General features: G+C 38.8%; 3 protein-coding genes across 8 annotated transcripts in view; 2 read left to right on the top strand and 1 right to left on the bottom strand.

The window, feature by feature from the left end:
• Nucleotides 1–119: 119 nt before the first annotated feature.
• On the bottom strand, nucleotides 120–2058 carry LOC144195268 (transcription factor BTF3-like). The gene is made up of 6 exons (XM_077714781.1): nucleotides 1940–2058; nucleotides 1267–1335; nucleotides 1074–1187; nucleotides 804–1005; nucleotides 668–724; nucleotides 120–391 (listed from the first exon to the last, which is right to left on the bottom strand). The coding sequence occupies exons 2-6, from the start codon at nucleotides 1333–1335 to the stop codon at nucleotides 345–347; spliced, it is 489 nt and encodes a 162-aa protein (XP_077570907.1). The 5' UTR covers nucleotides 1940–2058; the 3' UTR covers nucleotides 120–344.
• Nucleotides 2059–2181: 123 nt separating this feature from the next.
• On the top strand, nucleotides 2182–6063 carry utp15 (UTP15 small subunit processome component). The gene is made up of 12 exons (XM_077714773.1): nucleotides 2182–2356; nucleotides 2696–2808; nucleotides 2893–2985; nucleotides 3087–3271; nucleotides 3434–3612; nucleotides 3688–3813; nucleotides 4142–4277; nucleotides 4644–4728; nucleotides 4806–4961; nucleotides 5086–5187; nucleotides 5268–5401; nucleotides 5558–6063. Exons 2-12 carry the CDS (start codon nucleotides 2719–2721, stop codon nucleotides 5856–5858), a joined length of 1587 nt encoding a protein of 528 aa, XP_077570899.1. The 5' UTR covers nucleotides 2182–2356; nucleotides 2696–2718; the 3' UTR covers nucleotides 5859–6063.
• A 372-nt stretch (nucleotides 6064–6435) lies between these two features.
• The window catches only part of LOC144195261 (rho guanine nucleotide exchange factor 28-like), a 31402-nt gene continuing 22019 nt past the window's right edge, over nucleotides 6436–15818 (top strand). For 3 of the 6 annotated variants that reach the window (XM_077714765.1, XM_077714770.1, XM_077714767.1), the window contains exons 1-10: nucleotides 6437–6596; nucleotides 7352–7398; nucleotides 9613–9754; nucleotides 11079–11188; nucleotides 11365–11551; nucleotides 13084–13267; nucleotides 13516–13717; nucleotides 13913–13988; nucleotides 14497–14543; nucleotides 15121–15190. In XM_077714765.1, the coding sequence (XP_077570891.1) occupies nucleotides 7366–7398; nucleotides 9613–9754; nucleotides 11079–11188; nucleotides 11365–11551; nucleotides 13084–13267; nucleotides 13516–13717; nucleotides 13913–13988; nucleotides 14497–14543; nucleotides 15121–15190 (1051 nt within the window). In that variant the 5' untranslated portion in view covers nucleotides 6437–6596; nucleotides 7352–7365. Of the gene's footprint in view, nucleotides 6597–7351; nucleotides 7399–9612; nucleotides 9755–11078; nucleotides 11189–11364; nucleotides 11552–13083; nucleotides 13268–13515; nucleotides 13718–13912; nucleotides 13989–14496; nucleotides 14544–15120; nucleotides 15191–15818 lie in introns of all 6 variants that reach the window. The other 3 variants (XM_077714766.1, XM_077714771.1, XM_077714768.1) reach the window with 3 other exon arrangements.

Genomic DNA, 15818 nt, shown 5'->3' on the forward strand with positions numbered 1-15818 from the left:
CTTGTATCTGATTAAATAATGAGTAATGGATTTTCTTGTTCGTCACTAAAAAGAAAATTCCTCTGCTTAGTTTTATTATGAAGAAATCCTGTATACGTAAAAAGACCAAACTGAACACGTGGTTTAAATGTAATCTTTATTATGTGAGAGCTCTACGCAATCACGCATTGTGTTCGCATCACAAATATGGAGTGGCAGCAGTGAGATGAATGAGAGCGGTTGAATGTTTTTTGTATTTTGAGAACCGTAATGTTCACTTTCACTCATTTTAACTCAAATTTAATTGACTTGCAGTCATAACAGACAAGGAAAATGAGTTAAGAGTTCGTGTTTGTCGGGGTATGTTAGTTGGCTTCGTTCTTGGAAGCTTCATCGAAGTTCTCAACAAGATCTAAAAAAAAAGGAAAGATGTTTAGAAAGGATGTTTGATGGTTGTTGTATTCTCATTAGAAGTTATGGCTAAACGGCTTCAGGTGACACCCCATATTGGTTGACATCCTATTGCAAGGCTATTTGTCGATTATATCTTCACTATGCCTCTATTTAGCAAATGTCAATGCATCGCTCAAATGACGCCTGTTGCCAAATGCTGTTTTGTGTTCAGACCAACATTTTTATCGCCAAAAGTTAAAAATCGCAAAGTTGTATATTTTCTGCTATTGCTCACCAGGAACTTCGTCATCCTCCTCTTCGACAGTGACCATAGGTGCTTTGCTCTCTCCCACTAGGAAAAAAACAAAATGATGGTACACAATTAGGGATTTTTACAGGCAAAATTGGTGGATGGAAAGTGTCCTTCCTACTTGGCTTGGGTAGTGTCTCTGCTAATCTCCTGAGGCTGGTAAGACTGTCCGCCCCGAGCTGGTTTAGGATTCCGGGGAGCATCTCCGTGAGCTGTTTGTTCTCAGCATGGCCTGTAATGGTGAAGGTGTTGGCTGCCAAGGATGCCTGCACTTTTGGGTTGTTAAAATGGATGACTGTGCCCTGGTTTGTGAACATATTCACCTATGGAGATAAAAGGGGGAGTGAGTCTTCATAACGGAAGATTCCAAGCCTGACGGCATTATCCGCACCTCCTCAATGCCAGAGATATTGTTGACACCCAGCTTCTTGAGGGAGAATTGCAGCTTCTTGTCATCTGCAGTTGCTGTCCTGTGTACCACCTTCTTCTTTCTGCGTGCTGATCCCTTTAAAAGTGAACAGAATTTCAGCTAACCAAGTCAGTTTACAGGAATTCAAACATTTCTGTCTTGTATGCCAACACACCTTGCCACCTATGCGGACCTGCGCCTGCAGTTTGGCAAGCTTCTCCTGGTTCATAATGGACTCCTTCATCTAAGTACAGAAAGTGATGAATGAAACTCAAGGAGCTATGTTATAAAATATATGTTTAAAGAAAAATTTATTTTCAGTTTTGTGCTGAAAATGATTGAGCAGTGCCACAACAAATATTGCATTTTATTCTTATATATGGCATGTGGTTGAAGCATTGTGGCAAGTAATCACTATGATTTTTCCCCTAAACCAATGCACATATTTTAACTCATTGGCTGTCATATAAGGTGCAAGACGTTCAATCCATTTTGAATGGGAGGCTTTTGCGTGCTTATAGATGTCAATAGATTAAAAATATCCGCAAGCAGTAGGTTTGGACAACATGAAATATTCTTAAAAATATTCAATTAATTTTAATGACTTTTCTTCCTTAGTTGGAAACAATTTACATATCAAAGAGTGTTGCCTATCAGCCTCGCTTTTAAGAAACCTAATATTAGATAGCCACCCAAGCTAATAGTTATCGCTACGGCCTCAGTAAATAATTATAAGCACACATCGGATGTTTGTATTGGTCCTTGGGAAATCTAATCTTTTTCCCAGGCTCCACACACTACAGATAAAGTATAATTGCTTCATATAGTCTCAAATTAAATAAACCGACCTGGGAGTGTGTTATCACGCGGCTCGCTAAACCGATAGAAGCTCGAAGAAAGGGGCAGCAACTGGAAGTGACGCATTGGTGAACCTTTCTTACCGGAAAATGTTTTTTGAAAGACCAAACTATGTATATATTTTTAAATTTTAAGTATTTTTTCCGAGTAATTTTATTATGTGTAAATAGCTTTATTTACATTTATGTATTCGTAAAATCACATTCAGTGACCCGTAGTGTTACGTTACGGAAAAATAAAACGGAAGTGAAGACAAACCATCATGGCGGCCTCCGCAGGGGCCTTTGGAAACGTGATAACTCAATATAATTACTAAATTTTGATTCTCCCAGTAATCGATCTTCATATCAACCTATTTAATTGTCTTCATTTGAGCTGTAGAACCCACCTGACTCGTATTTCAAAAGGTGAGACCCACTGCTTGTGATTTAGTAGCCAATGTTGCTAACTTTGCTGTGTTGAACACGTTGGCTCGCTTCTATTATGGGTTGCAGAATGATATGCTGGTTTTAATTGTTTTTATTTTATAGTCTGTTCACCGTATCTCTCAATCTTTCTTGCTATCTCATTAGTATAAAAAGTATTTCTCACTCTACCTCTTTTTTTAACGGATTCTTGTCTTTTACTTACAACTCATCACTGTTAGTTTATTTACAAATACGTAGTAGCCGAGTGGACCAGATTTGCTGCTTTGTTTTGACTGTACAATGTTTTATTTTTTATTTTCCTGTCTATTGGGACCAAAGGAATCACTGTGACAGACGTAGAAATGGCGTTGTTTAAACCTACAAAAATTGCAGTTTATCCTAAACTTGGTGAGAAAGTCACACAAGATACTCTGTACTGGAAAAACTACAAGGTGAGTCTTTGAATCAGACAATGCCTCATATTTTATGTCGTTGGTTTTCACTTGTAATCTGTAATTTGTTTTGTCTTCTCACAGGCTCCAGTACAGATAAAAGAATTTGCATCAGTGACAAATATCGACTTCTCTCCTGTTGCTCCACATAACTTTGCAGTAACAGCATTCACACGAGTACGAAGAGCTGTCTTTTAAAAATTGATCTAACTTACAATTGTAAATCTTATGTTCTGTAGTATTCACATACAATTTTCCATTTTACCCTCTCTCTTCAGATCCACATTTATGGCCCATTTTCCCAGGAACCAGTAAAGTCGTTCACACGGTTTAAAGATACCGCCTATTGCGGGAGGTTCCGTTCAGATGGTCAGATGCTAGTGGCGGGATGTGAGGACTCTGTTGTGCGGCTGTTCGATGTGACCGCCAAGGTGGCACTTAGAATGTTCAGAGGACACAAAAAGTAGGAATTGCCCTTGTTTTTGTGTGTGTGTTTTATACTGTATAAGTAAGTCATTACTAAGAGTTGTTTTGAGGTTGTGTGATGAATTCCTTAGTGATCCAGAAAAGGAATTGAATATTGATAAGTAGGTATCTAACTCTCTTGTCACTCTAATCCACTCAGAGCTGTACACGTGACTGATTTCACCTCGGATCGCTACCAGATTTTCACTGGGGCGGATGACTGCACCTGTAGACTTTGGGACATCCCTAATGAGACCGAGCTTACCAGCTATAGAGAGCACACCGATTACATTCGCTGTGGCGTTTCCAGCAAACTCAATAGAGATCTTTTCTTTACGGGTGAGTAAAGTGAATGAGGCAGACGCAAGTAAGGCACAATGATGAGTGTAAAATTTGACATTTTCCTTCACATAGGATCATATGACCACACAGTGAAATTGTTTGACGCCAGAGTGGATAAATCTGTAATGACTATGAATCATGGCCAGCCGGTGGAAAGTGTGCTCCTGTACCATTCTGAGGGACTCCTTGTGTCAGCAGGTATTGCATTTTTATTTTTTTGTTCTGGATTTGGCCCGTTTCTTGTTTTAAAATAAAGCAAAACACATATTTTAACCGCTTTGTTTACAAAAAATACAATTTTTATTTTGCTATAATTCAAAATGTGGTACCCATTTGAATCATTGGGTGCCATTCATGAGGCTAGGTGTTACAAATATTTTGACTAGGAGAGGCAGGCCATCTCTGTCCCAAATGGTTACAAAAACAGTTTAAGGTGTCTAGACTAGGTCTATTCTGTCCCCCTATGTTGAAGCAAGGTCTAAAATTTTCTTTTAACTCCTTTCATATCTTTATGTGATCTTTTCAGGGGGGCGCTACGTCAAAGTGTGGGATCTACTGAAAGGTGGTCAGCCATTGGTGTCACTGAGGAACCATCACAAAACAGTGACCTGCTTGTGTCTTAGCAGCAATGGCCAAAGGCTCCTGTCAGCCTCACTGGACAGGTAGATAAACAAATTATTACTGTATAATGGAAAGTATGTACATTTTTAAGGTTTTCCCACATTTTCTTTTAAAAATTAGTATATATTGAACATCCCAGGAATCATGCTGATCCCACACAGATTAATAAACAATGCTGCTTTTAATAAAAGGTGATTGGTAAAAATGTATCCTTGTTTAGTTGGAATAATAGATTTTAATTCATCTTTGTGGAATAGTTTGAAGGTCCTTCTGCTGATTTATTTATTTTTTAAATTCCACTATAAACAACACACAATTTTGCTTGTTATGACACCCTAATGATGCTTTGTGTGTCCATTTTATTTATTTTTGTGTGAATTCTGATCAAATATTCTTTGTCTTTTCAGGCATGTCAAAGTATACAATACAACCAACTATAAAGTGGTTCACAACTTCGACTATGCGTCCTCCATTCTCAGTCTGGCTTTGGCTGTAAGGGAAAATAAATCGTCATTTTTTCCATATTTATCATAATTATGAAATGTTTGTTTATTAATGATTTTTTGCAGCCAGAGGACCAGACACTTACTGTGGGAATGACAAATGGTATCCTTAGCATCAAACACAGGAAAAGCCCTGAGGAGTCAAATAAACCGTTAGGTCAACAACGGCGGCGGCCAGCATATCGTATATTTGTTAAAGGGAAGAACTACATTCCAAAACAAGTAAGCTTTATTTTCATAATTTTACTCAATGAGTAGCTGTTTAAATTCTTGGAAAAGCCAAATTATGCGCAAATGAAAAATGAAATTGCCGAACTAATCATTGGTCCATTTTTTTCCCCCAAAGGATGACTATCTCGTCAGTAAGCCTGTCAAGCAGTATTTGGCAAAATATGATAAACAGTTAAAAAGCTTCAATGTTACCAAGGCATTGGATGCGGCTATGGAGGTATTTTCAAACTGAGGTCTTCTAGCTCACCATCATTTGGTATTGGACTGAAATACTCACAGGAATTTATTGGTTTGCAGTCATGGACGAGACACAGGAAACCAGAAATTCCTGTCGCTGTTATAAAGGAGTTGGATCGAAGAGGAACTTTGAAGAACGCTTTAGCCGGACGGGATGAAAAAGAACTTTCTCACTTACTTAACTTTTTAATAGGGTGAGATTTTAAATGCTGCCCAAGTGTCACAAATTTCATTTTGTTGTTTATGAATTGTAACTCCAATGCTAGTGTTTTGGTATACTTATAACAGAATATTTTTATTGTTTAAATTTGTTTTTTGAATTGTCATTAAAATATTGAAATCTTTTTCAGAAACCTGGTCGACCCTAGGTTTGCTCCCGTCCTCGTCATAGCGGCCGAGTTGATGCTGGACATTTATCAGTCTGTCGTTGGCCAGTCATCCATCGTGGACCGCCAGCTTTTGCGTCTCCAAGATCTGCTAGAGAGGGAACTTGACTACCAGCAAGACCTCCTAGAAGTCTTGGGCATGCTGGACACTGTCTTTGCCTCCCGTCTACCGAGGAAGGAGGTGCCGTGCCCAGTTGTGGAAAGACCCAATGGCCTGGCTGAGGGAAATATCATTACTTCGGGACCTCAGCTCCAGGCTACCTGACCGGGATGGATCTCAATTCTTGGGGACAAAAAGAAATAAAAACAGTCATCAGACTGTCTCACCTAATGTGACAGCCTTATTCTCCTTGTCTCATCAGTATGGTTGATGTTTCAAAAAACTCTTAAACACTCATGTTTTAATAAAATCTGCTTTTGTGTATCATGATTTTCTGGAAAAAAATAAATGTTTTATATTTAACAACTTTTATCATACTTTTCATTGTAGAAAGTGGGCTTTTCAACGCTTGCATGATGTTAACCCCTTATATTCAACGACAAATGTGTTGCTGAAAAAATAACTTTCATAATACATTAAATCAACATCGAGTGATTACAAGTAAATGAAATTGAGATGTCATATGTGGTATTTTTTAACAGTATATACTTGTATGTAAACCAAAAGCCACCTTTCCTCCTAAATTGCCGTTTGACATGCAGTATCACTTATCTCCTTTGGATGGCTCTGCTAACCAAGCAATTTATACTTTGAAAATGGACGTTCCGCGGTACCTCACGTCAAACTCAATCTCGCTTTGTGGAGGATGCCCTACTGTGTATAATGGAGACGCCACTCCCACTTTGACTAGTGCCCACCTCGAATACGTATACTTATATTATGTAGTTATTCACGCTGCTTCGAGACATACAGCCAGAGAAATCATGGAACCGAGGCATCCGTTCTTGTAGCTGTTGAACTTTGAGTTTTCTTCGTGGGATTTTTAGTCTCGCATCCACCCAGGTGAGTACAGACCATCAATAAGAGAATAAGAGTAGTCCTATAAAAGAATCCTAAGTTTGCAAGTTTCAAATAGTTTTTGTTTTGTTTACTCGTTGAAAAGACAGCCAAGGATATGCACACAGTGCACTTGTGCCCGATTATCAAATTAGATTGCATAGAACATCTTGTGCACAAGGCTAAAAAGTACAACCAATTAAGATATTCAATTTACTTGAGAAAATGAAGACACTCAATTTATGAGCTAAACCTGTCCCACGAAGTGATTCTGCCTTGCATGGAAGTTTGCCAACCTGTTCAAGATGAACCAGGTTTAACGAATTTATGGATAATTAGCTTATGTCCGGGTTGGCCGGGTGGATTGAGTGGTTAACACCCTGGCCTCACAGTGGGGGACCTGGGTTCAAATCCAGGTCGGCCCACCTGTGTGGAGTTTGCATGTTCTCCTCGGGCCTGTGTGGGTTTTCTCCAGGTACTCTGCTTTGCTTCCACATTCCAAAGACATGCATGGTATGCTTATTGGACACTCTAAATTGCCCCTAGGTATGGGTGTGTGTGCATGGTCGTCCTGTCTCCTTTTCCCTGTGATTGGCTGACAACCGAATCCTGGTGTGTCCCCCTTCTCTGGCCCCGAAGTCAGCTGGAATAGGCTCCATCGCCTTCCCCCCAGACCCCAATGAGGATAAAGCAGCTCAGAAAATGAATGAATAACTTGTGTCCTTACTTCAATGTCTGTTTTACTGCTATTTTTTCCCCAGCAGGTGCAGCAAATATGGAGCTAAGCAGAAGAAAAGTACCTCTTTATGTGAGTACATGAGGTGCTCCAGTTTTCAGCTCAGATGTAAACCTTATTCCATTGATATGTTGAAAGATAGCAAGACAACATTAAGTCCATTAAGTCCTTTTAGGTCCTCCTTTTAGCTCCTCCTTTTAGGTCCATATTGTTTGAGATAAATCCTTTTTAAATATAACACAATTGGGACTGTGTTGTGCATTGCCATTGCGGTTGAAGTATTTTTTTTTACTATGATCATTGAAGGACCTTCATAAATCTTTCAATGAGTCAAGCAAGGCATTTGAATTGGAGTTTTTGAGGGGAAAAAATACCCATCAGTCAATGCAACAATGAATAGTTTACTTGGGTGGCAAATAAGTAACCATTTGATTCAAACCTCGGTCCTATTTTTTTGTATTACTAACTACTTGAATAGCACATTTATTTACCGTGCATTTGATGTATTTGTGGGATAATAAATCTATCAATCAATTAATGTGGCCAGGGTAAATATTTTTCACATGACCTTACACACTTGATCCCAACAGCAATGCAAATATTAATATGTAGGTCAAATACACGTTTTATTTCCTCCACTGTCAACACATTTTATTCTTTTAAAATTTACTCACGTCACTTTCTTTGTCACACGGAGGCCATTGAAAGGTTAAACAAATAGATACCATGTCTTGTTTATAATGCTTAAGGAAATGCTTCTTGTTTTCCAATGAGTCCATTTTTTAGCAACTATTTGCCAGCATTTGCACCTGTTTAGTAAGTGAGACAAAAACGATGTTGTTTGTCATATTTGCCATTTTTTTTTTTGGTCTTAAGTGATGAAAAACTAAAACAAACAACAGTGGAAAGACAATAAACAGCAAACATTCTGGTTTGCTGCAGGTTTTCTATTTGTTTATATTTTGAAAGGAGTAAAGGACTACTAAAACATTGACAACAAAACATTTTTTGTTTTGACTTGAGAACTAAAATTTGAGAAGGGAACACGAGATCATTGAAAGGTTTTCTTTTCTTTTATACAATTTAGTCCCTCCTTTCATGCGATATTCAACGCCACTCAAATCATATGTTAATATTATCTATTCTGATGTTGGCAGGCATAGACAGTCTTAATCATGTCTATTCTATACATGTCATTGTAGTTTCAGCCATGTGGACAGGTATGCCTAATAAAGTGGCCGCCCATCGCCATTGTCTCTTTCAGTCATCCAGTATCAAAGCATAGAATGATGTGAATAAAAGGGAAATAGAATAGGAAAAAAACTGAAAGTACTTTGTGAATCCCATGCTTTCTCACCACACAATCTGAGTATTCCAAAAACACCATCTTTCAAGGTCATCTTCATAATTGCCGCTTTCGCCGTGCTTTCTGCCTTTCAGCCTGTCTCATTTTCAGAACCTCACTCACTTGATCTGCTTCCCAGAATAATTCACACACTAGCTTCACTATTGAGGCCATTGCTTGATGTCTTTGGCAACAGATTTATTCCTCCCCAGTGCAACTAGTGCGAGCTGCTGTTCAACGTAAGAGAACGACTCGGGATGCTGTTAGGTTACTCAGAGACATTTGCCAGGTTATAAATTGTCCCACAAAGTCCATTATCTCATTCTATTCTTGTAAACCGCGTCAAAATGTTTTTCATGCCTTTTTATTTTCATCAGACCATCTTATGAACACATAAGTTTAGCTAATAGTCAGCAGTGGAAGATCAATGCCTTTTTATAGTGAGAATCATTAATGGATTTATACACCACTTTATGAAAATCCCTTCTTTTCTCTGTCTGTGTACAGTCTTCAGTGTAGTATACATATTTTTTTTCAGCCCACCTAAATCACTTGCATGTATATACCATTTGACCCACATCTTAAAGAACTCAACACATGCCTCCTGACATAATTATCTTGGCTTCCATAAGTCAATGGCTTTACACAATGGCTGAGCTCTAAATCACGTTCTTCTCCCTCTGATCAGCCATCCAAAATGTTCTGGCTTCTAGGGATGAATTCAGGTCCTTGCTAAACACTAAAATGGCATTCCTATTTTTATTGAGGGGGAACTTTTATTCTTTCCCCAAGAGAAAAATCTGCCCAGAGATTTAGTGTGGCAGTCAAATATTTACAAATCTGCACCAGTATAGAAATCCCGTTTTTAAAGTGAGCTATACAGTTTTTTGCTTGTTTAAATCTTATTAAATCCCCTTGTCTTTCAACTCTTTTTACTTCAGGGCCAGGCAAAGGTTTTCGCTTTATTAGAAGGACTGGATTCCATGCTGGATGATGCCGAAGTTTTCATTGTTCTAGAAGGATCCACATTGGTCCATATTACGAGGGCTCAGAGAGATGTCATGCTGTGCTTCATCGTGCCTGGTATGTTCAAGTCATAAAGTCTAAAATAATCTGCTTTGTGACACTGATCGACTTGCAAGTTTAGAACTATGATTAAACTGTTTAAATGTGTAAAGCAGGTGCTCAACATGAGGTCTGTAGTGATGAAATATTTCTGTAATCAGGTCAAAGGTCACAGAAATCCAAAAAAGGCCTTTTGCCATAACTTTTTTCAAACGTAAAGGGAGTGCCCAATCGAGCAAGTATGGCTTAATTTTAATTTGGCCGACCTCTAGTTTCTATTTTTATTTTTGAAAATAAATTCATAAGCGGTTAAAAATAATGAATTTAAAATGATTAAAATGAATTAACAGAGAACAGACAATCACGCTTTGGTAAACAGAAAAGGACATCATTAGTTATGCAATTGAATGGTCACCTTTTTATGGGGTCAACAAGATGAGATGAGGCCACAAATTGTAGAAGCCCGGCAAAAGGACATGCCTTCATGGTGGTTCCCATCCAAGAAAATGGACTGCCATTGTCACTTTTCATGTCGAGTTGAATGTGATTAACTCAGTCGCTGCCATTCTCGACGACAGATGTCCATTTAATCCCAACTCCGATCAATGGCTGCTCATGTTTCAGTGCCAGAGACTACGTCGCTGCCAGCCTTCCCAGCTAAGATGTCAGTGACAGCCAATGAATTAAATAAGCACTCTAAAAAGGGTTACTATGGATCCCCTCCTCTGGAAAGTCTGCTGTTTTCTATCCTGTCTGTGATATAGTCAGGAAGTGGATATCACCATTGCAATCACACGCTGTATGCACACAAACGTGCATGCACATACACACACGCACGCACGCACACACACAGACACACACACCATGACGTGCACTTTAACATTCTGTGACCTGATGTCTGGAAACATACAGAATCTTATCAGCTTCCTCTCAGGAGGGGCACTGCTCTACAAACAATATATCAACATTACTGAGCCTCTGTGCACATTAACAGAGACGCCAAGTGGTCGCACATGCCACATGCCTGCTACAACAATTGCAAAAAAAAAAGTAGCTATACATCAAAGGTTCCTCCCTTGGTCAAGAAAATAAAGCATTATTATCAAAGTATCGCAGAAAGATTTTTATTTCAAGCACAATAAGCATTATCAGTCAGGTAAAATATTTTGATTGAATACAAAGACGCTTAGGAGTGCTGTGGATGATACTTTATTTACTTAATATCTACATGTACTATTATTATTATTTTTTGGGTAAAGTGTTGTTTTACTTGACTAAGCCTCAGATCTCTGTGAAATTTAAAAACTTGAAGTAATATATGCATTTTAAATATTTTTTTTAGGGCATAACCTCTCTGAGGTAGTGTCTGTGCAAGCCTACTTGTGTTCCAAAACCACACCTCCTACATGGGTGGGCGGTGCAATGTTGGAGTATGTCCAAGATGATGCCCAGGTACAAGTGTGTGTGTGTGTGTGTGTGTGTGTGTGTGTGTGTGTGTGGAAATGTCATTTCTTTAATAAATAATATTGTGTTCTTATGCAGTCACTTTGAGCAAATGTAGTAAAATGTGCCAATTATGATTCATAACAAAGTATGGGCACAAAATAACTGGTTATAATAATTCTCAGGACCTGGCAGAGTACCTGGTCACCAATGGAAATGATTTGAGCTTCATGGATCACAAAGACCTTAGCAGCCTCTTCAACCTGGGCCATCAGAGCACCCGCTGGGCTATGGATCGAAATGTAGCCCTCGCTATCGCCAACCTGGCTATTCCTCCAAATTGGAACGTTCTCGGGGGTGCCAACAGAGACGGTGAGCACTCGGCATCCTAACTATATAGTAAGATACCTTAGATACCAGTAAACTTTGCCCCCAGTTTACTGTTCTGTAACCAAAAGGTGATTCAATTTAATGAGTTTAGACAGATGTTACCAGGTTATTTATGTTTCTTTGTTGTTTGAAGTTTGGGTTAAAGATAACTTAAGAACAAATATGATTGTTATCAAACTCGCTGGTTATGTTTGTTTTAGGAAACGGACGAGGGATTACATTTTGGGGTCAAAGGTCACATAGATCCGGAAACATGTTTCATACTTAAAGGGAGTGCCTATTTGACCAAATCCAATATGCTGCTTTAAATTTGGCTCAAGTGGAAGGCTGCTCTGTCAGAGTGATTTTCTAGTTCATTTTTTGCACTTACACAATTCATTGAGTTCTAGCTCATAGCTCACATTAATGGTGCAAAAAAAGATTTATTTTGCAGTAATTTTCACCAAAACCTGAGATTTCTACTGGCATGTGTAGATTTTTCATTCCTGCTTTATAGGTTAAATCACCAACATTTGCATTGTGAAGGTGAACTTTTCAACTTTGTTCCTTAGCACTACTCCCATGTATTTTCTCCACTATCATTAGCATTTTCCAGTGCAAGCTTGCCGGGCCGAAATCGGAAGTGATCGTGCTCGCAAGCGTGCTTCTGTTGAATTCATCATGGCTAATTAGGCATCCTCTAATGTGGTTAATAGAGCCATTCCATCTGGATGTTGCCTGAGGCAGACCTCAATTTGTGTGTGGCTTGTTCACTGACCACCAAGTTTGTTAGATGCCACCGTCTGTTCAAATGACCTGGCTTACGTCCACTAACATTATGTATAAATAACAGACTAAATTAAGTCTAATATAGTTATAGCACCCTCTTTCATTCCTGGTAAATGTGTGTTTATCGCTCTCATAGGTTCTTAAACTTGCCAACCTTTATCATTTTAATCATGCTGTTAGTCTATTAAACACAGCTGAAAGAGCAATGCCAATATTGACATGAACACCCTAAGAAAACAGTACATTTGTCTAATCTATTCACCTTATACAATTTACAAATACTTGTCAGACCTTGAATGTGGGTTATCTGAAAACAATCTCAGAAGGCCTCTTATTTGATGCATTCAAAGTGTACAATCCTCATTTAAACCAAGTTTAAACAGAAATAAAAACAGCATGCAATTTGCATGTGCAAGATATATTAAATTGAACAAAGCAATTATAATCATTGTTGAAAATGATCAACTTTTTCTTTTTAGCTTCTTGTTATACTGCTGATAGCTGACCACAAAAAATAGAAAAAGTGTGTGGGTCAATGTGTCAATGTATTTTAGTGCTGGCCCAATGAAAAAATCAATAGGTGATGCATAGGTTGATTATTTTAGTTGTACTTCATAAAGATTGTCTTGTTTGATTTTAATCTCGTCATTGATTTTTACCGTATAATATACAGCTTAATCTCTTTATAGCTACACCTGACTGTTTCATGAGTGCGACAATTGAAGGTTAATGCAATCTTATTGCAGCTCGCAGTCCCAAGGAGTCTTTGCTCCACTTGGCCGTGCGATGGGGTCTGTTACGATTGGCCGAGCTACTGCTCTGTCAGCCTGGTGGCCTGATGGCTATCAGTCTTCCAAACAAGGAGGGCGTTACGCCACTACAGCTGGCACACTCATCAGGCAACAGAGAGCTGCTGGAGCTCCTCAGGCAGTAAGATTTTAACTCAATACAAACAGTGATTAACTGTTCACATACACTTGCTGGCTTCGCATGCAATTGCTCTCAACTTTTAACGACAGGATCATTTGCATTCTTAACATACACTGTACACTAAAACTCATCATTCAGTGAAGATGTTGTTTTTTTTAACCATCTAGTACCTCTTAAAATGTATACTTCTGTATTTCATAATAACTGTCAATCATTTTCAATGTCATTTTCTTGTTTTTTTTTGGCAGTCCACCCAACCCTCTAGCCACACCTCCTGCAGGACTATCACAGGTGTGGGCAGATTGTGCCCGTTTGTTGAGGTACTGTCACGACACAGAGAATCTGACGCTGACCGTGCGACAAAATCTGAAGTGGAGTTCAGAGGAGAGTCGGCATGCTGATATTCAATTGCTTAGAGACAGACTAAGAAATGAGTGCTTCCTCAGAGAGGTCAGTGTGACTTTTTCATACCAAAATGAATCAGAATTATACATATTTTAGTGTAAAGCAAGGCTAAAATCAAGATGTTCAACATTGTCATTCATGCAATTTAGGTTAATGAAGATTCCATGAGAATGTTTTTGTTCCTTGTAATTGTAATCCTTCCCTTAATTTTGCATTGAAGGTGTACCTTTTTCTCCCCAGATTAAAGCACTGAAAAGGGAACGAAGAGAAACTTTTTTTGGCAAAGAGCAACTGGTAGATGATCCTGCAGAAAACGGTATGAGATCCTAATTTCATTCAAAGTTCAATTTTTGGCCGTCACTTGATACAGTTTGTTTTTTGGCAACCTTAAAGCAGTTTTTTTTCACTGCTTTTGTTGTGGGGTGATAGAAATTGACTGACCTCATGTGGAAATAAGAAGTACTGCAAAGGATACTTTTCAGAAGTATTAATGTTATTTAATTTTATTTTGATATGTATAACTTGATCCTCTTTGGGAACTTTACAGGCTTGTTATAATTGAATAAGGGTTTCCAGTTTCAGCACCAGCATTTGTTGCAACCAGTAAACAGTGTTTAATATTTTGATAAGATATGGCCCACGTCCATATTCTATAGTATTTTCTCTTAACTGTGGCCACGAGTACACCTATTGCAGTTGACTTTTGGCAAAAACATGATAACAACGTACAGCAAATATTCCCCTTGATAAAACTCCAGACAAGTGCTTATTTCAAAGAGAACATGTGCATCTGTTGCTAAAATGCTGACTTTTGCTTGTTTTAGGACCTTTCCCTGATATGAGTGAAGATAATCCAGCTGCAGACAATAATGTAAGTACAGTTATAGCCTCATTAACTCATTGAATGCCTCTGATGACGATAGATTTCGATTTTAAAGTTGTTACCTAATTGAATTCCTTGTTAAGATTCTTAAAAAAAGAAACCACTTGTTTTTCTGCAACATATTTATTTATCAGTGCTAGTAAATACTCTATTTTAATGCTAAAATGGTGGAGGTTAATTTCAAATTCCTGAAATTTCTCACCCTCTGCTCAACCTGCATGAACATCTGTCTCAGTCAATAAGTGGACTGGTACCACCTCGCTGGCCCTAAATGCTCCATATTGTTTTAGTGTCATTGTTGAAGTGTTGGAGGCTCCACCTGGCACAGTTGGCTTGAATAGTCCACTTTGTGAACCTGTTTCATGTTTCAGTAGGACCTGTTGCCTACATAATTGATCTCTCTCGCTGTCGCACAGCCCAACTGCTGCCACACACTTGTGTTTTTGTACTTAGCCAGACTTTTTTTCTTTTTAAGGTTTATTTGGAATGCTTGTAATTTGATGGAAAAGTCGTATTATGGAATACGTGTGTGTGCTGCTTCACGAACACTCTTTTCTCTGGGCAGGGCTACGAGGTACCGCTCATGTTTTGCCTCAATCCAGAGGACCAAGAGGACGACGAGCAGTCTGACTCTGGTAAGAGGCAAGATTTTCATGTTAAATCATTCCCAGCCATTGATGGTGACAGAAGTCCAAGCTATGCTGGATGGGAGGGATGGCAGTGAATGATCAATTACATCTGATATGAATTGGGCCTATATTGCTGTCAAAGAAAGAACAGTTAAAGCAAAATCTTAGAATACATTTCTGTTCAAATGCTAATAATTGAAAGCTTGCATGTGTGAATGCGGGTATTGTTGTTTCAAGTGTGCAAGTAGCGCTCCATCCATAAATGAGCTCAACAGTAGGAAACGTTTGACAAATAACATTTCAGCCCCCCTTCCCTCTTTGAGTTCTTGGATGCTTGTCACTCTTTGTTCACCACAGTTGGAACACATGGAAGGGATTTTATAAAATAGTGTGCAGCATGCACCTCTCTAACCAAAAACGGAGTCATCCTACTCCTGCCAGCACGTTCTGGATCAAGAATCCTAAGGTTGTGGCTGTAGGTGGCTTCCTTTTGGATCTCCAGTTGGACAGAAGGGGAAGGCTTTGAGAGCGGGAACATCCTGTGGGTTAATGATTGGCTTGATTTGCTTGGGCGCAGAGTGATGCCTGAGCCTAAGAATGTTGTGGTTACAAGCCGAGACTGCGGGCTTTATAA

Source organism: Stigmatopora nigra, chromosome 4, assembly GCF_051989575.1.
Source record: "Stigmatopora nigra isolate UIUO_SnigA chromosome 4, RoL_Snig_1.1, whole genome shotgun sequence".
In the NCBI taxonomy this organism is placed as follows: domain Eukaryota; kingdom Metazoa; phylum Chordata; class Actinopteri; order Syngnathiformes; family Syngnathidae; genus Stigmatopora; species Stigmatopora nigra.